Source organism: Haliotis asinina, chromosome 4 (assembly GCF_037392515.1).
Source record: "Haliotis asinina isolate JCU_RB_2024 chromosome 4, JCU_Hal_asi_v2, whole genome shotgun sequence".
NCBI lineage: Eukaryota > Metazoa > Mollusca > Gastropoda > Lepetellida > Haliotidae > Haliotis > Haliotis asinina.
In genome coordinates, this window is record NC_090283.1 from 21,808,163 (window position 1) to 21,836,135 (window position 27,973).

General features: G+C 40.0%; 2 protein-coding genes across 2 annotated transcripts; one reads left to right on the forward strand and one right to left on the reverse strand.

The window, feature by feature from the left end:
- The first annotated feature begins 303 nt into the window (after positions 1-303).
- LOC137281377 (uncharacterized) lies at positions 304-11,574 on the forward strand. The gene is made up of 4 exons (XM_067812564.1): positions 304-628; positions 10,673-10,678; positions 10,739-10,864; positions 11,303-11,574. Exons 1-4 carry the CDS (start codon positions 304-306, stop codon positions 11,572-11,574), a joined length of 729 nt encoding a protein of 242 aa, XP_067668665.1.
- A 9,652-nt stretch (positions 11,575-21,226) lies between these two features.
- On the reverse strand, positions 21,227-26,757 carry LOC137282340 (serpin B8-like). Its single transcript, XM_067814086.1, has 3 exons — positions 26,673-26,757; positions 22,827-24,131; positions 21,227-21,757 (listed from the first exon to the last, which is right to left on the reverse strand). The coding sequence occupies exons 1-3, from the start codon at positions 26,722-26,724 to the stop codon at positions 21,639-21,641; spliced, it is 1,476 nt and encodes a 491-aa protein (XP_067670187.1). The 5' UTR covers positions 26,725-26,757; the 3' UTR covers positions 21,227-21,638.
- Positions 26,758-27,973: the final 1,216 nt, after the last annotated feature.

Genomic DNA, 27,973 nt, shown 5'->3' on the forward strand with positions numbered 1-27,973 from the left:
TGACAATTCAAGATGAATACTTGCTGCATGTCGATAACTGTCTGGTCCCGAGTCTTTAGAGACTTAAACTTCAAACAAATGCGTCGATGCATAACGAATACAAACCAACGAAGCAAAGCAAACGACTTCAACGTGTATTTGGTCGCGCCTGCGTATATACATGTAAAATCAAATGACAACCCTGCAAGATTCTTCGTGCCTGCAGAGTGACAGGTAGTAGATCATATGAACGGATCGGTGATCCATTTGCAGACTATATGGACACGATGAAAACTTTGCAGTAATGAACGTGATCTACACATCATGGACAGAACTGGCGTCTTCATCCTGATTCTTTTCCTGCGATTTTCGCAAGGTAAAATTCAAGCCATTCCACAGTGCCAGACAGTCATTGTCCAGTACACGCATGTTACGACTTTTGACAATCGGATGTTTTCAAGGTGGTTGTTGTGGACAAAATCATCGGTGAACAGAAATGAATGTTCCATCTTCTGTCTCCAAGAGAAAACCTGTGTTAGCTTTCAAGTGCATTCAGAAGGATCAGTGTGCAGAGCTTACGCCGTCGCCTTTAACGAGAACTCTGCAAGTGAATCAGCCCCGGGATATATGTTGTTTGTAAAGGAGAAAGGTAAGTAATGTTAATACGTACAAACCGTGTGTAGGAATGTTGTTTATCATTCTGGTATACGTTTGTTGTGATTAAGATGTTTAGGATACCTGGCCTGAATAATCTTTATAATTTTACATATATGACCATTTCACAATGTCAGCGTCACTATGGTACACGTTTGCTTGTTTTAACTTTTCAAGTGGCACGTGGACGTTTACAAATATCATTTTCGTGATGTTTGAATCGTTGATGGCATACTGTCGGTAGCTGCATTAGGGTTACCACTATTCAGTGAAATTTATATTTTTGAGCCAGTTGGGAATTCCCGAAAAAGAAGTAGTCCCCCTCAAATACACCAATGAAAAATCCCTGATATGAGCAACTCAAACGCCTTCTTGACATATAATGACAGCTAAAACACTTTCTTACTGGTAGGCAACATATTATGACAGTTCAAACGCTTTCTCACTGGTAGGCAACATATAATGGAGGCTCAACACTTTCTTACTGGTAGGCAACATATTATGACAGTTCAAACACTTTCTCACTGGTAGGCAACATATAATGGAGGCTCAACACTTTCTTACTGGTAGGCAACATATTATGACAGTTCAAACGCTTTCTCACTGGTAGGCAACATATAATGGAGGCTCAACACTTTCTTACTGGTAGGCAACATATTATGACAGTTCAAACGCTTTCTCACTGGTAGGCAACATATAATGGAGGCTCAACACTTTCTTACTGGTAGGCAACATATAATCAAGGCTCAACTCTTTCTCACTGGTAGGCAACATATAATGGAGGCTCAACTCTTTCTCACCGGTAGGCAACATATAATGGAGGCTCAACTCTTTCTTACTGGTAGGCAACATATAATCAAGGCTCAACTCTTTCTTACTGGTAGGCAACATATAATGGAGGCTCAACACTTTCTCACTGGTAGGCAACATATAATCAAGGCTCAAAACTTTCTTACTGGTAGGCAACATATAATCAAGGCTCAAAACTTTCTCACTGGTAGGCAACATATAATGGAGGCTCAATACTTTCTCACTGGTAGACAACATATAATGGAGGCTCAACACTTTCTCACTGGTAGGCAACATATAATGGAGGCTCCACACTTTCTCACTGGTAGGCAACATATAATGGAGGCTCAAAACTTTCTTACTGGTAGGCAACATATAATCAAGGCTCAAAACTTTCTCACTGGTAGGCAACATATAATGGAGGCTCAACACTTTCTCATTGGTAGGCAACATATAATGGAGGCTCAACACTTTCTCACTGGTAGGCAACATATAATCAAGGCTCAACACTTTCTCACTGGTAGGCAACATATAATGGAGGCTCAACACTTTCTCACTGGCAGGCAACATATAATCAAGGCTCAACACTTTCTCACCGGTAGGCAACATATAATGGAGGCTCAACACTTTCTCACCGGTAGGCAACATATAATGGAGGCTCAACACTTTCTCACTGGTAGGCAACATATAATCAAGGCTCAACACTTTCTCATTGGCAGGCAACATATAATGGAGGCTCAACACTTTCTTACTGGTATGCAACATATAATGGAGGCTCAACACTTTCTTACTGGTAGGCAACATATAATGGAGGCTCAACACTTTCTCACCGGTAGGCAACATATAATGGAGGCTCAACACTTTCTCACCGGTAGGCAACATATAATGGAGGCTCAACACTTTCTCACTGGTAGGCAACATATAATGGAGGCTCAACACTTTCTCATTGGTAGGCAACATATAATGGAGGCTCAACACTTTCTCACTGGTAGGCAACATATAATCAAGGCTCAACTCTTTCTCACCGGTAGGCAACATATAATGGAGGCTCAACACTTTCTCACTGGTAGGCAACATATAATGGAGGCTCAACACTTTCTTACTGGTAGGCAACATATAATGGAGGCTCAACACTTTCTCATTGGTAGGCAACATATAATGGAGGCTCAACACTTTCTCACTGGTAGGCAACATATAATCAAGGCTCAACACTTTCTCACTGGTAGGCAACATATAATCAAGGCTCAAAACTTTCTCACTGGTAGGCAACATATAATGGAGGCTCAACACTTTCTCACTGGTAGGCAACATATAATCAAGGCTCAAAACTTTCTCACTGGTAGGCAACATATAGTGGAGGCTCAACACTTTCTCACTGGTAGGCAACATATAATGGAGGCTCAACACTTTCTCATTGGTAGGCAACATATAATGGAGGCTCAACACTTTCTGACTGGTAGGCAACATATAATCAAGGCTCAACACTTTCTCACTGGTAGGCAACATATAATGGAGGCTCAACACTTTCTCACTGGTAGGCAACATATAATCAAGGCTCAAAACTTTCTCACTGGTAGGCAACATATAATCAAGGCTCAAAACTTTCTCACTGGTAGGCAACATATAATGGAGGCTCAACACTTTCTCATTGGTAGGCAACATATAATCAAGGCTCAACACTTTCTCACTGGTAGGCAACATATAATCAAGGCTCAAAACTTTCTCACTGGTAGGCAACATATAATGGAGGCTCAACACTTTCTCACTGGTAGGCAACATATAATGGAGGCTCAACACTTTCTCACTGGTAGGCAACATATAATCAAGGCTCAACACTTTCTCACTGGTAGGCAACATATAATGGAGGCTCAACACTTTCTCACTGGTAGGCAACATATAATCAAGGCTCAACACTTTCTCACTGGTAGGCAACATATAATCAAGGCTCAACACTTTCTCACTGGTAGGCAACATATAATGGAGGCTCAACACTTTCTCACTGGTAGGCAACACATAATCAAGGCTCAACTCTTTCTCACTGGTAGGCAACATATAATCAAGGCTCAAAACTTTCTCACTGGTAGGCAACATATAATGGAGGCTCAACACTTTCTCACTGGTAGGCAACATATAATCAAGGCTCAACTCTTTCTTACTGGTAGGCAACATATAATCAAGGCTCAAAACTTTCTCACTGGTAGGCAACATATAATGGAGGCTCAACTCTTTCTCACTGGTAGGCAACATATAATCAAGGCTCAACACTTTCTCACTGGTAGGCAACATATAATCAAGGCTCAACACTTTCTCATTGGTAGGCAACATATAATCAAGGCTCAACACTTTCTCATTGGTAGGCAACATATAATGGAGGCTCAACACTTTCTCATTGGTAGGCAACATATAATCAAGGCTCAACACTTTCTCATTGGTAGGCAACATATAATGGAGGCTCAACACTTTCTCATTGGTAGGCAACATATAATCAAGGCTCAACACTTTCTCATTGGTAGGCAACATATAATGGAGGCTCAACACTTTCTCACTGGTAGGCAACATATAATCAAGGCTCAACACTTTCTCATTGGTAGGCAACATATAATGGAGGCTCAACACTTTCTCATTGGTAGGCAACATATAATCAAGGCTCAACTCTTTCTCATTGGTAGGCAACATATAATGGAGGCTCAACACTTTCTCACTGGTAGGCAACATATAATCAAGGCTCAACACTTTCTCATTGGTAGGCAACATATAATGGAGGCTCAACACTTTCTTACTGGCAGGCAACATATAATCAAGGCTCAACACTTTCTCATTGGTAGGCAACATATAATGGAGGCTCAACACTTTCTTACTGGCAGGCAACATATAATCAAGGCTCAACACTTTCTCACCGGTAGGCAACATATAATGGAGGCTCAACACTTTCTCACCGGTAGGCAACATATAATGGAGGCTCAACACTTTCTCATTGGCAGGCAACATATAATCAAGGCTCAACACTTTCTCACCGGTAGGCAACATATAATGGAGGCTCAACACTTTCTCACCGGTAGGCAACATATAATGGAGGCTCAACACTTTCTTACTGGCAGGCAACATATAATCAAGGCTCAACACTTTCTCATTGGTAGGCAACATATAATGGAGGCTCAACACTTTCTCACTGGTAGGCAACATATAATCAAGGCTCAACACTTTCTCATTGGTAGGCAACATATAATGGAGGCTCAACACTTTCTCATTGGTAGGCAACATATAATGGAGGCTCAACACTTTCTCACTGGTAGGCAACATATAATCAAGGCTCAACACTTTCTCATTGGTAGGCAACATATAATGGAGGCTCAACACTTTCTTACTGGCAGGCAACATATAATCAAGGCTCAACACTTTCTCATTGGTAGGCAACATATAATGGAGGCTCAACACTTTCTTACTGGCAGGCAACATATAATCAAGGCTCAACACTTTCTCACCGGTAGGCAACATATAATGGAGGCTCAACACTTTCTCACCGGTAGGCAACATATAATGGAGGCTCAACACTTTCTCACTGGTAGGCAACATATAATCAAGGCTCAACTCTTTCTCACCGGTAGGCAACATATAATGGAGGCTCAACACTTTCTCACTGGCAGGCAACATATAATCAAGGCTCAACTCTTTCTTACTGGTAGGCAACATATAATCAAGGCTCAACTCTTTCTCACTGGTAGGCAACATATAATCAAGGCTCAACTCTTTCTCACTGGTAGGCAACATATAATGGAGGCTCAATACTTTCTCACTGGCAGGCAACATATAATCAAGGCTCAACTCTTTCTTACTGGTAGGCAACATATAATCAAGGCTCAACTCTTTCTCACTGGTAGGCAACATATAATGGAGGCTCAATACTTTCTCACTGGTAGGCAACATATAATGGAGGCTCAACACTTTCTCACTGGCAGGCAACATATAATCAAGGCTCAACTCTTTCTTACTGGTAGGCAACATATAATGGAGGCTCAACACTTTCTCACTGGTAGGCAACATATAATCAAGGCTCAACACTTTCTCATTGGTAGGCAACATATAATGGAGGCTCAACACTTTCTTACTGGCAGGCAACATATAATCAAGGCTCAACACTTTCTCATTGGTAGGCAACATATAATGGAGGCTCAACACTTTCTTACTGGTAGGCAACATATAATCAAGGCTCAACACTTTCTCACCGGTAGGCAACATATAATGGAGGCTCAACACTTTCTCACCGGTAGGCAACATATAATGGAGGCTCAACACTTTCTCATTGGCAGGCAACATATAATCAAGGCTCAACACTTTCTCACCGGTAGGCAACATATAATGGAGGCTCAACACTTTCTCACCGGTAGGCAACATATAATGGAGGCTCAACACTTTCTTACTGGCAGGCAACATATAATCAAGGCTCAACACTTTCTCATTGGTAGGCAACATATAATGGAGGCTCAACACTTTCTCACTGGTAGGCAACATATAATCAAGGCTCAACACTTTCTCATTGGTAGGCAACATATAATGGAGGCTCAACACTTTCTCATTGGTAGGCAACATATAATGGAGGCTCAACACTTTCTCACTGGTAGGCAACATATAATCAAGGCTCAACACTTTCTCATTGGTAGGCAACATATAATCAAGGCTCAACACTTTCTCATTGGTAGGCAACATATAATGGAGGCTCAACACTTTCTTACTGGCAGGCAACATATAATCAAGGCTCAACACTTTCTCACCGGTAGGCAACATATAATGGAGGCTCAACACTTTCTCACCGGTAGGCAACATATAATGGAGGCTCAACACTTTCTCACTGGTAGGCAACATATAATCAAGGCTCAACTCTTTCTCACCGGTAGGCAACATATAATGGAGGCTCAACACTTTCTCACTGGCAGGCAACATATAATCAAGGCTCAACTCTTTCTTACTGGTAGGCAACATATAATCAAGGCTCAACTCTTTCTCACTGGTAGGCAACATATAATCAAGGCTCAACTCTTTCTCACTGGTAGGCAACATATAATGGAGGCTCAATACTTTCTCACTGGCAGGCAACATATAATCAAGGCTCAACTCTTTCTTACTGGTAGGCAACATATAATCAAGGCTCAACTCTTTCTCACTGGTAGGCAACATATAATGGAGGCTCAATACTTTCTCACTGGTAGGCAACATATAATGGAGGCTCAACACTTTCTCACTGGCAGGCAACATATAATCAAGGCTCAACTCTTTCTTACTGGTAGGCAACATATAATCAAGGCTCAACTCTTTCTTACTGGTAGGCAACATATAATCAAGGCTCAACTCTTTCTCACTGGTAGGCAACATATAATGGAGGCTCAATACTTTCTCACTGGTAGGCAACATATAATGGAGGCTCAACACTTTCTCACTGGTAGGCAACATATAATGGAGGCTCAACTCTTTCTCACCGGTAGGACAAATATAATGGAGGCTCAACACTTTCTCATTGGTAGGCAACATATAATCAAGGCTCAACTCTTTCTTACTGGCAGGCAACATATAATCAAGGCTCAACTCTTTCTTTCTGGTAGGCAACATATAATGGAGGCTCAATACTTTCTCACTGGTAGGCAACATATAATGGAGGCTCCACACTTTCTCACTGGTAGGCAACATATAATGGTAGACTCAACACTTTCTTACTGGTAGGCAACATATAATCAAGGCTCAACTCTTTCTTACTGGTAGGCAACATATAATCAAGGCTCAAAACTTTCTCACTGGTAGGCAACATATAATGGAGGCTCAACACTTTCTCACTGGTAGGCAACATATAATCAAGGCTCAACTCTTTCTCACCGGTAGGCAACATATAATGGAGGCTCAACACTTTCTCACTGGCAGGCAACATATAATCAAGGCTCAACTCTTTCTTACTGGTAGGCAACATATAATGGAGGCTCAACACTTTCTTACTGGTAGGCAACATATAATCAAGGCTCAACTCTTTCTCACTGGTAGGCAACATATAATGGTAGGCTCAACTCTTTCCCATTGGTAGGCAACATATAATGGAGGCTCAACTCTTTCTCACTGGCAGGCAACATATAATCAAGGCTCAACTCTTTCTCATTGGTAGGCAACATATAATGGAGGCTCAATACTTTCTCACTGGTAGGCAACATATAATCAAGGCTCAACTCTTTCTCATTGGTAGGCAACATATAATGGAGGCTCAATACTTTCTCACTGGTAGGCAACATATAATGGAGGCTCAACACTTTCTTACTGGTAGGCAACATATAATGGAGGCTCAACTCTTTCTCACTGGTAGGCAACATATAATGGAGGCTCAACACTTTCTCACTGGTAGGCAACATATAATGGAGGCTCAACACTTTCTTACTGGTAGGCAACATATAATGGAGGCTCAACTCTTTCTTACTGGTAGGCAACATATAATCAAGGCTCAACACTTTCTCACTGGTAGGCAACATATAATGGAGGCTCAACTCTTTCTTACTGGTAGGCAACATATAATGGAGGCTCAACACTTTCTTACTGGTAGGCAACATATAATGGAGGCTCAACTCTTTCTTACTGGTAGGCAACATATAATGGAGGCTCAATACTTTCTCATTGGTAGGCAACATATAATCAAGGCTCAACTCTTTCTCACCGGTAGGCAACATATAATGGAGGCTCAACACTTTCTCACTGGCAGGCAACATATAATCAAGGCTCAACTCTTTCTTACTGGTAGGCAACATATAATGGAGGCTCAATACTTTCTCACTGGTAGGCAACATATAATGGAGGCTCAACACTTTCTCACTGGTAGGCAACATATAATCAAGGCTCAACTCTTTCTCACCGGTAGGCAACATATAATGGAGGCTCAACACTTTCTCATTGGTAGGCAACATATAATCAAGGCTCAACTCTTTCTTACTGGCAGGCAACATATAATCAAGGCTCAACTCTTTCTTACTGGTAGGCAACATATAATGGAGGCTCAATACTTTCTCACTGGTAGGCAACATATAATGGAGGCTCCACACTTTCTCACTGGTAGGCAACATATAATGGTAGACTCAACACTTTCTTACTGGTAGGCAACATATAATCAAGGCTCAACTCTTTCTTACTGGTAGGCAACATATAATCAAGGCTCAAAACTTTCTCACTGGTAGGCAACATATAATGGAGGCTCAACACTTTCTCACTGGTAGGCAACATATAATCAAGGCTCAACTCTTTCTCACTGGTAGGCAACATATAATGGAGGCTCAACACTTTCTCACTGGCAGGCAACATATAATCAAGGCTCAACTCTTTCTTACTGGTAGGCAACATATAATGGAGGCTCAACACTTTCTTACTGGTAGGCAACATATAATCAAGGCTCAACTCTTTCTCACTGGTAGGCAACATATAATGGTAGGCTCAACTCTTTCCCATTGGTAGGCAACATATAATGGAGGCTCAACTCTTTCTCACTGGCAGGCAACATATAATCAAGGCTCAACTCTTTCTCATTGGTAGGCAACATATAATGGAGGCTCAATACTTTCTCACTGGTAGGCAACATATAATCAAGGCTCAACTCTTTCTCATTGGTAGGCAACATATAATGGAGGCTCAATACTTTCTCACTGGTAGGCAACATATAATGGAGGCTCAACACTTTCTTACTGGTAGGCAACATATAATGGAGGCTCAACTCTTTCTCACTGGTAGGCAACATATAATTGAGGCTCAACACTTTCTCACTGGTAGGCAACATATAATGGAGGCTCAACACTTTCTTACTGGTAGGCAACATATAATGGAGGCTCAACTCTTTCTTACTGGTAGGCAACATATAATCAAGGCTCAACACTTTCTCACTGGTAGGCAACATATAATGGAGGCTCAACTCTTTCTTACTGGTAGGCAACATATAATGGAGGCTCAACACTTTCTTACTGGTAGGCAACATATAATGGAGGCTCAACTCTTTCTCATTGGTAGGCAACATATAATGGAGGCTCAACGCTTTCTCACTGGTAGGCAACATATAATGGAGGCTCAACACTTTCTCATTGGTAGGCAACATGTAATCAAGGCTCAACACTTTCTTACTGGTAGGCAACATATAATCAAGGCTCAACACTTTCTTACTGGTAGGCAACATATAATGGAGGCTCAATACTTTCTCATTGGTAGGCAACATATAATGGAGGCTCAATACTTTCTCATTGGTAGGCAACATATAATGGAGGCTCAATACTTTCTCATTGGTAGGCAACATGTAATCAAGGCTCAACACTTTCTTACTGGTAGGCAACATATAATCAAGGCTCAACACTTTCTTACTGGTAGGCAACATATAATGGAGGCTCAATACTTTCTCATTGGTAGGCAACATATAATCAAGGCTCAACACTTTCTCACTGGTAGGCAACATATAATGGAGGCTCAACACTTTCTCACTGGTAGGCAACATATAATGGAGGGTCAACACTTTCTCATTGGTAGGCAACATATAATGGAGGCTCAACACTTTCTCACTGGTAGGCAACATATAATGGAGGGTCAACACTTTCTCATTGGTAGGCAACATATAATGGAGGCTCAACACTTTCTTACTGGTAGGCAACATATAATCAAGGCTCAACTCTTTCTCATTGGTAGGCAACATATAATGGAGGCTCAACACTTTCTTACTGGTATGCAACATATAATCAAGGCTCAACTCTTTCTCACTGGTAGGCAACATTAAATGACAGCTCATCGCTTTCTTACGTGTAGGCACCATGTGATATTCATGTGTTGCTGAAAACAGCAGGACTTTCCTTACACCGTCCGGTCACTGAAAATAATGCATGACACTGTTTAACGCTACAGCAATGATGTGACATCAGGTACAATGTTTGATCTGTCACGGTAAAAAGATCAGGTTTGTGGAAGCAAGGAGTTATTCCGGTTAGCATAAATAATTCAAAGGATGGCAGATTTAAGTCATTATTAATAGATTAGATCAGGGATAACAAAGCAATAACAGTAACATACTAAACTAAAGGCTATGATGCCTTCTCCCAAGAAGTATATAGTATGATGATGGGAGCTATGCAATCTTGACTCCTATTTTGAATTTAACCTTACACGTTACTATTTTTGTTTAACTTTTATAAAGCCTTCCGATAGTTTGTGAGGTTTATTCATTTTAACTTCTATATCTTCTATATCTTAAGCGAAGCAAGAGATACTGGTTCATGTTTTTAGATACATTCAATTCATTCTTTACCATGATATTTGGCTTTTTTTTCAGGTTTTATTGGATCTTCCTGTCAGCACAGCACGGACTGTTCCTTGGGAAACTCCGTCTGTGTCAACTCCGAGTGCATGTGTGATCCCGGACTGGCATTCTCACCTCAACAGAAGTCATGTGTTTCAAGTATGCATGAGATGAAATTTCTTCTAATTTGTAAAAAGCCGAATGGGTTCAGTTATATTTGGAAATCCCTTTTGTATCAGCTCCGTAAACTGTTCTTACCTGGTGCATTTACCATCTCCATCTCTTTCACGACCCGGTATGTACGGGCATGGGCACTTGTCTTGAAACATCGAAAAGAGTCCTCTGAAGTTGGTTTGCTGTGATTGTGTGTATTCAAAATTATTTCCTGTAATAAAGCGAGCACCTCATGGTGGCTCTTATCTGAAAATATGTTCATGTCTGTGTACAATTACCAAACACCATTGACAGGCATCTATGGAAAACAACAATTGTTGGGGGTGGGGGGATGGAAAGCCAACTTCATTTAAAGTAAATACTAATTCTGAGCATCTTCTATATCCTTTACAGAAATATTCAACATGACTGATTTGTTTGCAGCTTGCACAGAGTACTGTCCTCATTACACTACAATACGTGGCTACTATATAGGTGATAACAACATGGCTACCTACACAGGGGTGACTGAACAACAGTGCATGGACCGCTGCACCACCCACACCGCCTTCGTCTGTCGATCAGCTGACAGGCGTGCCTCTGACGGAAGATGTGACCTCAGCACCCAAACTCTACTAACTGTTGCCGCATCCTACTACAGAATAGTATCTGATCCTACAATTATTGTCCAGTTTTCCCGAGACTGCAAAGCCTGATCCGACCATGTTAAACGTCTCTAAATTCCATTTCCGGATGTTTAATTAAAACCATAAATCAGACGCTGCTCGTTGTGGTTGACCATGTACTGTAAATACACTTGAGTTTCAAACAATCGGGTCAGTAGGATAGCCTTGTGGTTAAAGCGTTCGCTCGTCAGGCTTAAAACCCGGGTTTGATTCCCCACCTGGTTACAATGTGTGAAGACCTTTTCTCGCCGTGATATTTCTACCATATTGCAAAAAAATTAAAAAATATAAAATAAACAACAAACGCACTCACTCCAAACATTGCAATATTATACAAATTCTTTTTCTTGATGAGGTGAACATTTACAAGCAAGGACGCACAACCAGATGCCGATGCAACAATAAGTCAATACTCATCGCTTGACAGATGAACACTGGCAACACGACGAGTCAATTTTCGAGGACAACTTGAGTCATGTCACGTGTGTTAAAGTGGATAATTGGATGAACAAATTGTCAACTTTGCTCATTGTTTTGTTGCAAAATCTTGCCGATCTAAGATTTAAGATGTAATTATTGAAATCCAAAGTAACACATAACTGGTAACCAAACGTAAATGAATTTTATTTTATTTGATCAAATTCAGTGTGACTTGATTATTTTTATGCGCTACGTTTGATATGTCACTTTATATTTTCAGAAATATAATTTTCGAATTGTTTTCAATACTTATGTACCAGCTGAAAAATCATCTCAGCTATATGCACATTCAATTTCCATTCAATTTTCTGATGATTTTTAAGAAAACTGCAGCTATCTAAACGACATAAATCAGAAGGAAAGAAAAATGAAAAGAGAGAAAGAAAAGAGAGAATTACGTACATGAATTAATTTCCAAGGTGTTTACAAAGTATCAAAATAAAATGGCTTCTACTCAGTTTATGAAAGTCATTCTTGCAACAGTTAATCAACTTGTAAGTCTATGGCAGTTTTACTAATGATGATTCATTTATGGCCAACTAGTGAACGTAATCAATACATTTGTATTGGTTCGGCATTAAGATAATCCTTCGGTGTGCTTGTCACTTCTGTTCAATATGTAAAGAAATTAAATATTTTCAAACTAGTAAATATCCTTGTATTATTGTCTTATGTCGTTGAGTATATTTACCTTATCATACATACTTGAGCTGTATATGCTTCTGTTGTTGTTTTTTCTGTTGTTTTGTTTGTTGTTTTTTGCATTTGCATAAGTTGAGTGTTGCTGTTCTGTTTGATATATTTTTTATACCATAGGTCTTCCTTACATAGTGAGTGAGTTAAGATTTAAAGTCACACCGGCAATATTTCAGTTATGTTGTGACTAAAATCAAGTAATAATGCCAGAATCATGAAAGGTAAATTCTAATCTACTCGTTACTGAGTTTTCAAAACAAAACATCAACGAAGGACAGTAAAACCAACTATGTCTTTTATGAATATAAAACTAGTATGTAACTCTAGTATGTATAAAACTAGTGTAGAACTAGATTTTAATTACAGGAGAAAATACAACATAAAACAGGTTACATATTGCCAACAGCTGACGGTAGATCAACATACTAGGACCTCTCTTACATACGGATGAAAATTAGCTACTAAGACAAGTCATTTTTATGCTGATTATACAGTGGAAGCTGTCTAAACCGGCAGTCAATGGTACAGAAGAATTAACCCGGTTAAGACAGTGTGCTGGATCGTAGAGCTGATGATAAATGTACAAGCCACGGATGGGACTGAGATTTTATGCCAATGTTGACAACTTGCCGGATTGGACAGATGACGGTTTTGGCAGCTTCCACTGAAATGCTGTTTTTTACAAAGTGTGAATTACATGTACATCCACTGGTTGAACTATTTGTGTTTATCCCGTTCAAATCCAGAACAAGATGCCTTTAAAGGAAAACCAAGTTCAATGTAGTTGATGGCTTGCTTGATAGCAGTGTTAGTACCTTCCCCGAAACGTCGTACGCATTGCAATAAAGAAGTTGCCTATCGATAAAACTTCATCTCAACAACTGCTCAAATGCCTCCCACAGGAGACAGAAGTCTTTAGTGACAGGCATGCTACGCTTTAACCCTTTGTAGTATTTATTATGTATTTGAGTGCACTATATGTGTGTAAATGTACTTGCGTACAAGGGCTTGGAGCTAAAGGGGAGCCCCACAGGGGAGTGTGGAAGAAGTACCCTTTGTCTTCAAGGAGACATATCGTCAGGAGAAATAACATGCTGAACTATAGTTCCGAGACGCAGAAAAAGTGAAGATTCATTTGTGTAATGATTACGTAGATATCCATCAAGCCCAGTGGGATGCACAGTTTGAGACTTATCCTGATGAAAAGTACTTACGAATGCTATTATATGTATGGTTGAACCACTAGAGAGGAACCAGTATGCAAGTTTTGTAGTTGTAGTTCTTTAGTCGGTGTCAGTAGCTTGGCGTTTGTGAAAAACGAAAATGGCGGCGGGTTTAAGACTTTTAGCAAGGCCAAAGTTTTGAAATATATTTTGGCGCATGCGCTTGATTACCTCAGATAACAGCTCTAAGTGCAGCCATTTCTAGTGCCTTCTCTCATGATTTTGGAATATTCCGACAAACTGAGTAAAGCAATAGGTACACTCGGTACACTCTCAGTTTGTACAGCAGGACATCAAACCGAACATTCCCGCTATTAATAAAAAACTCCATGAACAGGTTCATGTAATCTGACCAATTTACAATGGCAAACTGCAGTTCAAAAATAGTAACAATAGTGTGTATAGCAATAACAGTAACAACTGAAGTGTACAATAACGAGTTACATAAGTACTACCCAAACATCTGCTAATCTACCCTCTTAATGAAAACGTTATGAACTCCTACAGTAACCGATTAACCGACTTAACCGATTCATTTACAATGGCAAACTTCAGTTCAAAGATACGAACTGTTTTGTATAGAAGAAAATATACAGGTTTTCTTTGATGTCATTTTAACGTGTAACTACGATGAGTACACAATGTTATACACATGGTACATAGTCCCAAACATTACATGTGTAATGTTACGAGAGTGTATTTTCTGTAGTTTGTGTCGTTATTGATTATGTGATAGTTACTACTGGGTCACAATGTTATACATATGGTACATGATCCCAAACATTACATGTGTAATGTTACGAGAGTGTATTTTCTGTAATTTGTGTCGTTATTGATTATATGATAGTTACTACTGGGTCACAATGTTATACACAAGGTACATAATCCCAAACATTACATGTGTAATGTTACGAGAGTGTATTTTCTGTAATTTGTATCGTTATTGATTATGTGATAGTTACTACTGGGTCACAATGTTATACACATGGTACATAATCCCAAACATTACATGTGTAATGTTACGAGAGTGTATTTTCTGTAATTTGTATCGTTATTGATTATGTGATAGTTACTACTGGGTCACAATGTTATACACATGGTACATAATCCCAAACATTACATGTGTAATGTTACGAGAGTGTATTTTCTGTAATTTGTATCGTTATTGATTATGTGATAGTTACTACTGGGTCACAATGTTATACATATGGTACATAATCCCAAACATTACATGTGTAATGTTACGAGAGTGTATTTTCTGTAATTTGTATCGTTATTGATTATGTGATAGTTACTACTGGGTCACAATGTTATGCACAAGGTACATAATCCCAAACATTACATGTGTAATGTTACGAGAGTGTATTTTCTGTAATTTGTATCGTTATTGATTATGTGATAGTTACTACTGGGTCACAATGTTATACATATGGTACATAATCCCAAACATTACATGTGTAATGTTACGAGAGTGTATTTTCTGTAATTTGTATCGTTATTGATTATGTGATAGTTACTACTGGGTCACAATGTTATACACAAGGTACATAATCCCAAGCATTACATGTGTAATGTTACGAGAGTGTATTTTCTGTAGTTTGTATCGTTATTGATTATGTGATAGTTACTATTGGGTCACAATGTTTAGAGTTTTCAGTGGTAGTTATTATGGGTTACATTTCTTAACACGATAATAGTGTTTTAACTGCTCGCCTTTAAGGTAGCGCTTTCGAGTTGCCTTCTTTAGTGTGCTTTGACTGTTGGTAAACAAGAGGCCGATCGCAAATCTTCAGTACTTCGCTGGAATGCTCCACAATCAGTGACTGTGTATATATATAAGGCTTGTTGTTGTGTTGACGACACATATACGGATTTACACTCAGGGTAATACAGGAGTTGTGTAATCATTTTACTGCTGTCTGCCTCTTCGTCAAGTCTGACCGACAGATTAGGTGTCTGGCTCCACTGACAAACATCTTATTATTATTTTTATTAATATTTGTCCATTGTGGGTAGCAGCTTATAAAGGCATAGTGCTATTTCGAATTGACCAGGCGCGTTATCAGTAGCGTGTGTAAGTTGAACGACCTCACCGCTCTTTCTGTCTGGAAGCGTAATGTACATATTATTATATTTTTTTATTATAAAATATTAATATGTATAAACCCGAAGTACATGACCCCAAAAATGACAATATAAATGCCTCCGACTTCACACACATGAAAATCTTAGTTAATGTGGATGGTGCTTATTTCAAAACCCAGTTTGTGGAAGTGTTTGGAAAGTATAAGCTAACAGTCACTGATGAGCAATCTGTCCAGGTATGGTTCAACAATCCAATGCAGTTTTGGCAGAACCAACTCAATTTTGTGACATGGTGCGCTACGACTGGGTGCAGTTTGATGTTGACAGACTCTAGGCGTGATGCCTTGAGTAAGTTTTCACGTTTCATGTATGCTACCAGATTAGGCATATCCTCAAAGAGATCAGCGCTCCACTGCCACAGGACAAGGCGTGGAATATAACGAACAACCCACATGATACAAAAGGATTTGTAATGGATTTGGAATTGACCCTAAGACCGACTGGCATTTAGAACGTACGTGTGGACTATTCTAGGGGCTCAGTTACTCAGTAAGAATGAATGTGACAACGGGGCGTACCAGGGACTCGGTAACAAATCATCGAGTAGGTTACATATCGGGTACGTTTTCACGGCAGATGAGTTACCCAAACTATAGGTTGGTGAACAACCAATCTACCCAGCGTATGGGAACAGGTTTTGTATCCCACTAGACTTTGAGTTATTAATAGGGCATGCACCGTTTTACCAAGCCGCATTGGGTGGCAGGTTGGAATACGAACTCACGTTCAATGATTACAGCAAAGTCGTGCATACACCAAGCGGTAATGATGGTAGGCACAACATAAACAACATATCGTTGGAGTTCAACCCAGAGATAACCAAAGTAGAAGTGATCATAGAGGGAGTGCCTAATCAGTTATTTAGTCATGGAATGAGAAAAGTGGGATGAAATAAAGTAACTACCAGCGATCAAACGAAACTCAATTGTCAACAACGTGGTCAGTGACCTGGATCTATACTCCGTTATTATCGGTGATTACTCAACCACAAAGTATGCATTCTGGCTGGATTTGAGATCGACGTATGATAACAATCTTTACGGTAGTGGTCGTCACACGAAAATGGAAGTGAGGGTATAACCATTCAAATAAGGAAGCAGGCTCAAACATCTGGTAAATTAAAATTATATTTGTATGTAACTATGGACGCACAACTTTATATAGACATTGGGAGATTCGTGCAAGCTATCTATTAATATACCATGCACTCCACATTGCGCGGGCAGACGGGTTGTGGTAAGACCGTTTTCGTACTGGATTTATTGGAGGGGTACTGTAAATTCATATTTGACAAAATAGTTATCTTATGCCCTACTATATACATGAATAAGACTTACAAGGATAGATCTTGGGTAATGACGGACCCGGAGGTGCACAAAGTTGACCCAGGTACACGTTTACAAGAGTGTTTACAAATTTTTCACAACCAATTTAAAGGAAAAACGACGTTGTTCATACTGGATGACTGCAACGCTAATAGAGAGATAACAAAAAAGAGAGACATACTATCATACCTGGCATTTTTAGGCAGACATGCAAATCATAGTATTTGGGTACTGACACAAAAATTCAACTCGGTTTTGAAAGATTTGAGGGAGCAGACGTAATGGGAGGCATTATTTCACTGCAAGGACAGTGATTCGTTGGAGGAGTGTTTGAGAGAGAACGATGTGATGAGTAAAACAGAACGGGAACGTGTGAAGAAATAGCTCGCTGAAACTAAAGGTGCTAAGCTCGTGTTGAAAACTGACCAACCAGTGGATTACCAAGTAATTTTTAGTAACTTTTAGTAATATTTTAGTAATTTTTAGTAATGTTTTAGTAAATTTTAGTAAATTGTATCATAAATGTCAGTGTTTGAAGTTCTAGACATGTGTAAACAAACCTTTATCTCTATGTATTTAGTGTACGTTGGATATTACCTTATAAAAATAAAAACAAGATTACTATGTTACGTCATGGAGTGTGATGAATTACTAGAACAGATGTTAGTTGCAGAGGAACAAAATGACAACAAGCAGCGAGACAGACTGATAACACTAGTTGTGGCTGGTAAGGCAAAACAATATTTAGGAGAAAACATAATTGCTGATAAATTTAGAAAATGTCAGATGAAAAAATAAGTAAATTATACGTTAGGTATGAGACACAACTCAGGGCTGAGATGACAAAAGTTATAAGTTTTACTGTTACCCAGATTTACACAGGCATAGCGTCGCACATTTACCACACCCACCGGAACGTCGACTCTATTTGTGGGTGGACTTAGAGAAGGACTGGTTTATCGATAATGCCTTGAGCTACATCAGTTGTGCTTTGTATCACAAATACGGTATGTATCTAGCCCCAATGTCGGCAGCAGTCATCACGGAAAAGCATTGTAAATTTGATAAAACAAAATATAATGATAATATTATGCAAAATGGATGCTGCCCAGGAAGAGATAACATAGATTCCTGAGGAGGAAACACCGAAGTCGGGTCCTGCGTGCAGCAGACTGCATCAAGAACCAGTGGCGCAAGTCACCAAGGAGAAGAACCCAAAAAGATTTGAAGCTGGTAGAAAAAAATGCCTTAGTCAGACACAATAAACATAATTATGAATTGTGGGTTACCAAAACAACACCAACTACAACCACCACAAACACCCACAAAAGAGATCGACACTCATATTATGTTGTAATTAAAATGATATTTCCATTAATACACATTATGTCTGAAAGAAAACCATTACTTAAGAATGCATACCACGCATTAGTTGTTTCCGCATTAGCAATAGGATATGCTCGGTTGACTAAAATAATTATAAAACAACCGACTATAAAACTCGACTTCGACCTGCAGGATATTTTTATGCTTACAGTGAACACTGGTTTTGCAATGGCCACCAAGGACTGTCTGGTAAAGCAAGGTATTACACCTGAATATATTTCAAAGTAATATATTTATTATGGCCATGGTAGGAATGATGGCTGGTGGGGCTCTTGTGAATGCCCTATCATTTTCAGAGAGAAATTTTCTATTTTCTAAATTAGGAGGGTCAAACGTGGCCGAGGTAGAAGCAGAAGCGGAATGAAAATGACACAATATAGCTGTAGAGAAACTACAGGCCGCTCAGGGTGAACACGCTAAGAGACGCATGGAGAGACTAGATGTTATCAATAAACAACTCTAGTGCGAAAATAATTCCGTTAGAAGTTTTAAGGACGTAGATGAAGCTATGAAAGAATACTACGTGTTAACAGGTAAACAACTAGAACCATTAGGTAATGAACCAACGATTTCTCAGTATTACACTCCTTCAGAGGGGTAGAAAGATCGTGAGTTGGTCTTCCTGGCACTTGGGATAGCAGTGACAGTGCTAATTGTTGAACAATTAGACTAACTACACAAAATATTATACCCCAAAAATGATGACCCTATATTTGTCAATGGGTACTTATGGGGAAAACTGAAATTTGTTTATAAAGGAAGCAAAATTGAGGGTTATTGTTTTGTTCACCGTAAACGTTATACAAACTGTAAGTGTTCTGTGTGTGGTATAGGAGTTAAATGTCATTACCGATTATGTAAAGCCCATGGCGCGAAAAAAATACGATTTCAGCTTATTTTTTAGAAGACAAAAGACTACATCAGCGAAATTAAACGTTTCTTAAAGATAAAGGTATAAATTTTTTATCCCAGTGGTATGATTTGTACTTCTTTGTGAATGAATCCTCTACGTGGCCCATTTTCCAAGAAGTACAGGTTAGGTTCCCCGTCTTTGATATCCACACGATCGATATTGTACGTTTTCATAGACCAGATAGGATATATTGCACGTTTACGTGAGAGATGTCCGGTTTGAGAGACCGGATCTCCTGTAGAGATGTCAGCTTATTTTGCACACTTTTAGGGCAACATCACATTAAAAAAATGTGAAAAATATGAAAAACAGACATTTAGAAATCTCCAGATATTTCAGATATTTACAACACTACATTCGCGTTACCTAATGTTTCTATTAGGCCTCTTGGCTAACGTCTGAAGAATGGAAGAAAGTTTTCTATCAGCATAGAGCCGAAATCAAACGAGATATCATTCACAAATAGTGACATATCTAGGTGATAGAGCAGAGTGATTACAAATTTGATTTAAGATTTTCATGCGTTTTAGTCCAGCTTTCTGCAGTTACTTAGTGTGCCTTAACAAACTTGCGAGTATTCCTATAATAGAATGATGTACGTCAACGTGTGACGTGGCTGCTTGTAATCAGTCCCAAACAGTTGGTGCGTTGCTAGTCAGCTGGCAAACCACGCGACGGTGGGTGAATATATAGAAAATCTCACCCAAGTGTCTACTGATATCAAATATATCAACACGAGTTGATACAGTACCTTTCTCAACGAGTGTTGATACAACTGATATCAGTGAACAGGAGGGTGAGATTCTATTTATCATCCAAAATCATTCTTCATTAGTCTCTGAACTCGATGTCATAGCATTGTGACATCAAGTTCATGACGTCATAGCATTGTCAGGGCATTGTGCAAAATCTACTGTCAAAGCAATATCTCCTAGGATATATCGTCTGATCTCACACAAGCGATATCTCCTATGGAACGCAGTTTTGAATGACAAATTTCATACAACAGTCCACAGCACCCCAGCTATCTATAGTCGACACATCGGACTGTATATTCTCATTCAAATGGGAGGAGGAAAATTGGGCCTTTTATAGAAACTGTCTAAACAGAAGGTGTCAGACTGCTGATGTTATTTCTGTGTGTGGTAGGAGTAATAAGATGATGACCCTCTCGTTAGAGTCTCGTTGCTTCCGTGTCGTGGAACCCTGTGGATCACATGCATGTCTCTGGGAAGCTGATTGAAACTCAGTGGTCATATAACGCTGAGGGAAACACGCTCATCTCTTTGACGAATATGTTCGGAAAAGGTTACATGTGCAAATATCTGACATGTATGCTTTTATGTCACACACATTTTTGTCTTTTGAACATGTGGCCATCACGCTTTACAGAAACACTGGAAACTGAAGTCGAAGTCACACTAACTGATATGGCTGTAACTTTGCGATGTGACAATACAAATGAGACCAGGAATAGCATGCAAAGCAATTCAGATTGTAACTTGACAATCACAGAGTTAGGAAACAGTTTATTATAGATCTTTCTTATAAACACGCACGACCAGCGCTTCTTTTCTACGATTTGATATTAAGCAAATATATTTTTACTCCATTAATGTGACTCTCTTACAATCAATAACTGGTGCACATTACGATGGACAAGAGGTTTTTGATATTCATTAAAACTTACTTCTTATTGCTGACGAGAAACGTTCCAGAAAGTATAAGCATGTGAATTATTAAGAGCTGGAATCAATGTTCGTTCACTTTTCTAACTGATACACGGATGTGAATAGTCGACATGTGAGAGACTTGCTATATCTATATTCAACTGCACTTCCTTGTTTGTAATTATGTGTGACCAGGCAACATCTGATGGTTGACTCCAAAGTTGAGTCAAACCATTATCAGACGAATAAACCATAATTAGGCTCCACCGGAGAACTTGCCAATGAAGAGGTTGGCTTTGGAGACGTTGTCTCTGATGATGAAGAGGAAGGGGTGATCACAGCGAATCTCGGGCGTTATTCGAAGTGATTCGAAAGCTGAATTAGAAAGCAAACAGTGAAAGAGTTTTGGCACAATGTTTCACTGACAAAATATTGCATGTTTTCCAATGTGAACAACTATGTTTTTATTATGAAGAAAAGACACATTATCATCATATCAAATGCTAGGTATCTAAATAAGAGCAAGCATACGCTTCACATGAACGAAGTCAGCTGAGGACTGTTTTCAGTTTCATCTTTTTGCGAGACATGAATTTTGATGATTCATCCTCTGCATAGATGTATTTTAAACACAATAGTATGTTTTGTAATCATACTTATTATAGGAATTGTAACCTGCCACTCAAGCACGACTGTGCAGTACCTTATTGTTCCCACATGGGTGGGCTGATAATTATCTAAACATGTTCAGATAATACTAAATAGAATAGAAAGCATACCTCCAATAGCGATTAGAGGCAGGACATACTCAGTAAATGAATATTTATGGAATCAAGGTCCTTCGATACCCTTTCAATTGTAATAATTCATAATACGAATACAATGATTAAGAAGCGCATTTTTATATGAGTTATTGCCATCGAGATATACAGATATCGTCAAATGCCAATATCCTAGGGGATTAAAAATACATCCAAAAAGAATACAACACCAGTGAAATGTACTTAAATCTTTTCTGTGGTTCATGATTTTGCCACATAATCCGACCCCGACTTGCTTGGGTGTAGCGATCTACATGGAAATACTTTTACCAGCTATATATCTGATAGTCCTGAGTGTAACACTGGGCGTCACACCAAAGATGTGCCTCATCTGTCCCACATTTAACGACTTAACATCAAATACATACTTCTTTTATACATGGTTTAGATTGCCATCATTCTTGTTTGGTCATTCGGGATCATCAGAACACGCTATTCTTGAACTATTAATATCTGTTTATAACCATATCATGTCTTTCCAGAGATTCTCCCAGTTTCCCTTAGTTGTATTGTACATGCGGTGCCTTGCTGATAGCTTGCCGTGCCTTGTCTGAGATCACAACAACTACTAGTTTCTTTTTACTTTTGACTATACATGTCAGTTTTAGAAACAAAATACTTACAAATGATAACTGCTGAGGCCCCGGCAGCTTCACTTCCGACTTCGTTGACATCGACAACAGCTTTGTGGATTACAGCAGAGATGTAAAGCCCACCTGAGCTCACGATGCCGCTAAAATCTGCCATTCCTTCCATGAATGGATCGGTCATCCCCATATTTTGTAAAGATTCCTTTGCTGATATAGCTGTCTCCAGTTTGAAACGAGGTAAATATACCTTCAAGTCCGAAGCCACGACAGTGTCCAGTCTACTGGCTAGAAGGTCTACCGTCAGCCCGTTCTCAAGTGCGGGTAGGTCTTGGATTTCATTGGGAAGCATGACAAGCATGCTGAAGCGGCCACCTTCATATGGCAACTCCAATAGTCTGGCAGGTAGACCAGGAACGGTGCCTAACTTGAACATTCCTTCTACTTGCATCATCTGAACGAGCACCTGCTCAGTAGGCGACTTTCTGAACATCTGCTGAGTAGTTAATGATGCTGTAAATGGCGTCTTCCACTTTGCTTTAAAGTAGATGGCATTGACTAGAATCATAGCTGTCAAGGAATCTATGGTTCCCGGGGCCACTAGGTCCGGAATAAGATTGTTCGTCTGCTCAGAAACCCATTCATTAATTGGACCTTCTGGTCCATCTGGGTGTTCCCAGTCAAATGAGGAGATGTTAGCCTGGTAGAATACATGCAGGCTGTCTGAGAAATCGCCCACAACATTCAATCCTCTTTTCACATACACACCATTCGCCGTCTTCAGAGTAGCGTTACCAGAATTTCGAATGACTTCATTAAGCTTCTTTGCTGCTCGACGCGTACGCCGTCCAAGTCCCTGTAAAGCGAGTGATCTCTTCATTTGAAACGCGGTATTACCAACAGCTCCCATGAAGGTCATTGTTAACGCTTGGTGTAGGCTGAAAGGAGAGTACACAACATCTGTAACAGGTTGTCCAACTTGACGGTGAAGATTAGCTGTGAAACTGTTCTGTGCACCAACCAGAGCAGTGATTAGTCGCTGTGCTCTTTGAGGCATGTCGGATAGATCCGTGGCGCTAGCTATCCTACGTTGACCTCTCCCTCCACGTCTACCACCACCAGGTCGTCGGCCTCGTCCAGGTCTTTGTCTACGTCCACCTCCTCCTCTTCCCCTACCTCTATTAACGTTGTCGTCTTCATCTCTATCACCATCACTATCTCCCTGTCGGTGAATCCTGTGTCTATGGCGATGTCTCCATCTTACCCCTCTCTTTTCTCTGATCGCATCCTCAGCAAGTTCGGTGTCATGGTTACCATACGCCTCCAGAGTAGCATACACCACTGCAATGAGTTTACCAAACACTGAATGAATAAATGAATGAATAAGCATACTATTCCATGTATGGAACAAGTACATAAGTTTGTGTTTTTCATGAGCGAATACTCCGGTTATTATCTGTATTGAACATTAAAACAATAATAATGGTAAAGATGGCAATCGACTCCCTGAAAATATTATACTAAATGAATGTTATATAAGCTAAACGGCAAAAGAAAGTGTAGGTGGAGTTTGATGAGTGGTAAACAAAACAACAAATCAAATTGATGAAGCGTGTGTATATCGTGAAAGAATGGTCAATGATCATTACTGGGCCACAAAATGATTGGAACAGAGGCAACACATAACATGTGGGCGTTAGTTGAACAACTCATTTTTCACCGATGTCTTAAGAGCCACACATGATTGTCAATCATTTTCCAAGTTTACACAACAAACAGAACATGTCTCAATATCGTGTATGACCCCCACGCACATCAATACATGCCATGACGCGTCGTCTCATTGATGACGTCAGGATTCTCTGCCACTCTTCTCCAAGGGCACGTTCCATCTCATCTCGCGTCACTGGAGGTTGTTGACAATTCCTTAACCATGTGCTCAGATGGTCCCACAGATGCTCTATGGACAAGGGAGAACATCAACCTTTTTGGCATTTGAGGAAGTCCTGTGCCAATCTGGCTGTGTGGGGTCTGGCATTGTCATGTTGAAACACTATCCCCTGTGGCTGGTTCCGCAAGAATGGAAGCACAACTGGGCGCAGAACTTGCTGTCTGTACTGAACAGCATCCAGGTTCCCTTGTACAATGACCAGGTCAGTCTTCTGTTCCCCACAGATCCCTCCCCAGAGTATAAAACCTCCCCCTCCGAACGGATGGACCTCTTGGATGCATGGTTGGTCCTCGGCGATAAACTCTGCCGTCGTTCTGGAACAACTTGAAACGACTCTCGTCAGAAAACAGTACATTGTGCTCTGTGCCATTCTCGCACTTGCCAGATTCGAACTTGCCTCGTAACCATTGTAACCTTCGGCGTCGATGTTGTGCTGTCAGGAACATTCCTTTGAAGGGACGGTAGGCTCGGATTCCTGCAGCACAAAGTCGCCTGAGTACTGTGCGTTGGCTGATGCGATGTCCCAACGCTGTTGCAGCCGTCGCTGTGACGAACCTGTTGCGTAAATGAATTGTCCGACTTTGGCGATTTTCCTGGGGTGTTGTGACACGTGGTCTTCCAGTTCCGGGTCTGTCTGCATTCCTTCCTGTCTGTCGGTAACGTTACAGCAGCCTGGATACCGCGCATCCGTACCTTCGTACAATCTGGACCTATGTTGCTCCCATCTGGTGCATACCAATCGCCCTCTCGTGCTCCTCTCTTGTCAGTCCAGGCATATCGATTGTGTGCTGTTGTCAGTTGTGTTGTCAACCCATGGTTTCACCTTATTTATACGCCAATTCGTCACGTGCATCTCCCTCTGCAGTCTTTGCACGTGTTTTCCCATTTTCTGGTGCAGCGTGGCAACACCTGTCATGATGTTTTTGGGAGATGCGATTTTGCAGCCCTGTGCTTGGGGACAACTGTCTGAATGCATACTTCCAGCCAACAGTTTCCCAGTAAATCAACTTTTTCCGACCTATACTTTCTTTTGCCACCCAGTTTATTTTTGGCCTTCTGGCAGCCGTTTCAAAATCATGTATTAGAACTTCAAAGTTATTTCACCCATACAGTGTAAACGTTTGACAACAGTTCAGACAACACTGTGCAACAATTGATTTTTTATGCTATGTACTCAGATTGTGATTCATTATTATGGTGTCACCAGCTTGACATTGTGTGCATATACACGCATGCCAGTAATGGTTGTCACTCCCAAAATGAGTGAGTGAGTTTGGTTTTACGCCACTTTTAGCAATGTTCCAGCGATATCACGGCGGGGGACACCAGAAAATGGGCCTCTCACATTGTGCCCATGTGAGGAATCGAACCCGGGTCTCCGGCGTGACGAGCGAACGCTTTAACCACTAGGACGGGATATTGCTGAAACATTGCTAAAAGTGGAGTAAGGCAGTACTCACTCACTCACTTAGTGAATAAGGAATGTAAGCCATGTGAACTAGCCGACCTACACCTCTATGCCTACTCGTGAAGGTCAGGGGTAGAATATGCCTTCAACAACCCATGCGTGCCATAAAAGGCGAACTGACAGAATTGATCACCTCTTGCAACACATGCTTGTTGAGTATGCTCATGCTGTTGATCACTGGATTGTCTGGGCCGGACTGGATTATTTACAGACGGCCACCATATAGCTGGAAAATTGCTGAGTGTGGCGTAATGCTAAACTCTCTTACTCACTGCACCTTTGTTGGATACAAAAAAAGGTATATAAACACAAAGGTCTTGATAATATGTCTCTAGTCGTTATTGAATCTCGAATATTTCGGATATGGAATTATTCTATATTTGAAAATGCACGAAATTTCCTAAAAATACCATTCAGTTTACACATTCACTGTAACACATAATGCAATAAAAAAGTATATTACCAGCTATCAACAGAGCACAGGAGCAGATGGTGAAAATGAGTCTTGGCGCCATGATGCGTTGTTCTCTGAATGGAGGAGTGACACAGTTTGTGAGAGGCACAACTGGAGTATTTGGGCGAATGTATCATGTACACTAAGTTTGCCACAAACGTGTTCTTGTTATTTGTGTGGTGTTTGGTAGTTTGCACATCATAAGAGTGACTATCGAGGGGGAAACGGCCACAGTTGAAGCTGTCTAAACCGACACTCACTGGGACTAAAGAAATAAGCCGACTTCCACACTGTGCCGGATTGTAGAGCTGATAATAAAGTAACCGGCCAAGGAAAGGACTGAGATTTTACGCCACTGTTGCTAACTTGACGGATTGGACAGATGCCGGTTTGGGCAGCTTCTACTGTATTACAACGGTTTTATTTCTAAATGAATTATTTCCATTCAAGTCATTTCTTCAAGCAACGCGTGTCTTATCCGAATGGTGTGTTTTTCTTAACTTCAAAAAACCCAAATGTCTCTACACTATAGATTTTCTAGCGTTGTTATTCACAGTTTGAAACTCCAAGTCGCATGCTGTGTTTGCAGCCATATTGGTTAGAGAGGTGAACAGTGTAAGATAGCTCTTATGCAACGAAAGTCAGTTAGTAAACTATCCATAGTAGTATCAATGATACTACACATGCGTAATTTAGTAGTCATTAGTTGTGTTTGAAGAGGAAAGTCAGTTAGTAAACTATCCATAGTAGTATCGATGATACTACACATGCGTAATTTAGTAGTCATTAGTTGTGTTTGAAGAGGAAAGTCAGTTAGTAAACTATCCATACTAGTATCGATGATACTGCACATGCGTAATTTAGTAGTCATTAGTTGTGTTTGAAGAGGAAAGTCAGTTAGTAAACTATCCATAGTAGTATCGATGATACTGCACATGTGTAATTTAGTAGTCATTAGTTGTGTTTGAAGAGGAAAGTCAGTTAGTAAACTATCCATAGTAGTATCGATGATACTACACATGCGTAATTTAGTAGTCATTAGTTGTGTTTGAAGAGGGAAGTCAGTTAGTAAACTATCCATAGTAGTATCGATGATACTACACATGTGTAATTTAGTAGTCATTAGTTGTGTTTGAAGAGGAAAGTCAGTTAGTAAACTATCCATAGTAGTATCGATGATACTGCACATGCGTAATTTAGTAGTCATTAGTTGTGTTTGAAGAGGAAAGTCAGTTAGTAAACTATCCATAGTAGCATCGATGATACTACACATGCGTAATTTAGTAGTCATTAGTTGTGTTTGAAGAGGA

Excerpts from the sequence above, each read along its gene's own strand:
- LOC137281377 (XM_067812564.1), top strand. The coding sequence starts at position 304 with ATGGACAGAACTGGCGTCTTCATCCTGATTCTTTTCCTGCGATTTTCG. Across the intron at positions 10,865-11,302 it reads ACAGAAGTCATGTGTTTCAA|CTTGCACAGAGTACTGTCCT; the intron begins GTATGCATGAGA and ends ATTTGTTTGCAG.
- LOC137282340 (XM_067814086.1), bottom strand. The coding sequence starts at position 26,724 with ATGGCGCCAAGACTCATTTTCACCATCTGCTCCTGTGCTCTGTTGATA. Across the intron at positions 24,132-26,672 it reads CTGTGCTCTGTTGATAGCTG|TGGTGTATGCTACTCTGGAG; the intron begins GTAATATACTTT and ends AACTCATTGCAG. Across the intron at positions 21,758-22,826 it reads GGCCTCAGCAGTTATCATTT|CTTTCGAATCACTTCGAATA; the intron begins GTAAGTATTTTG and ends TTTCTAATTCAG.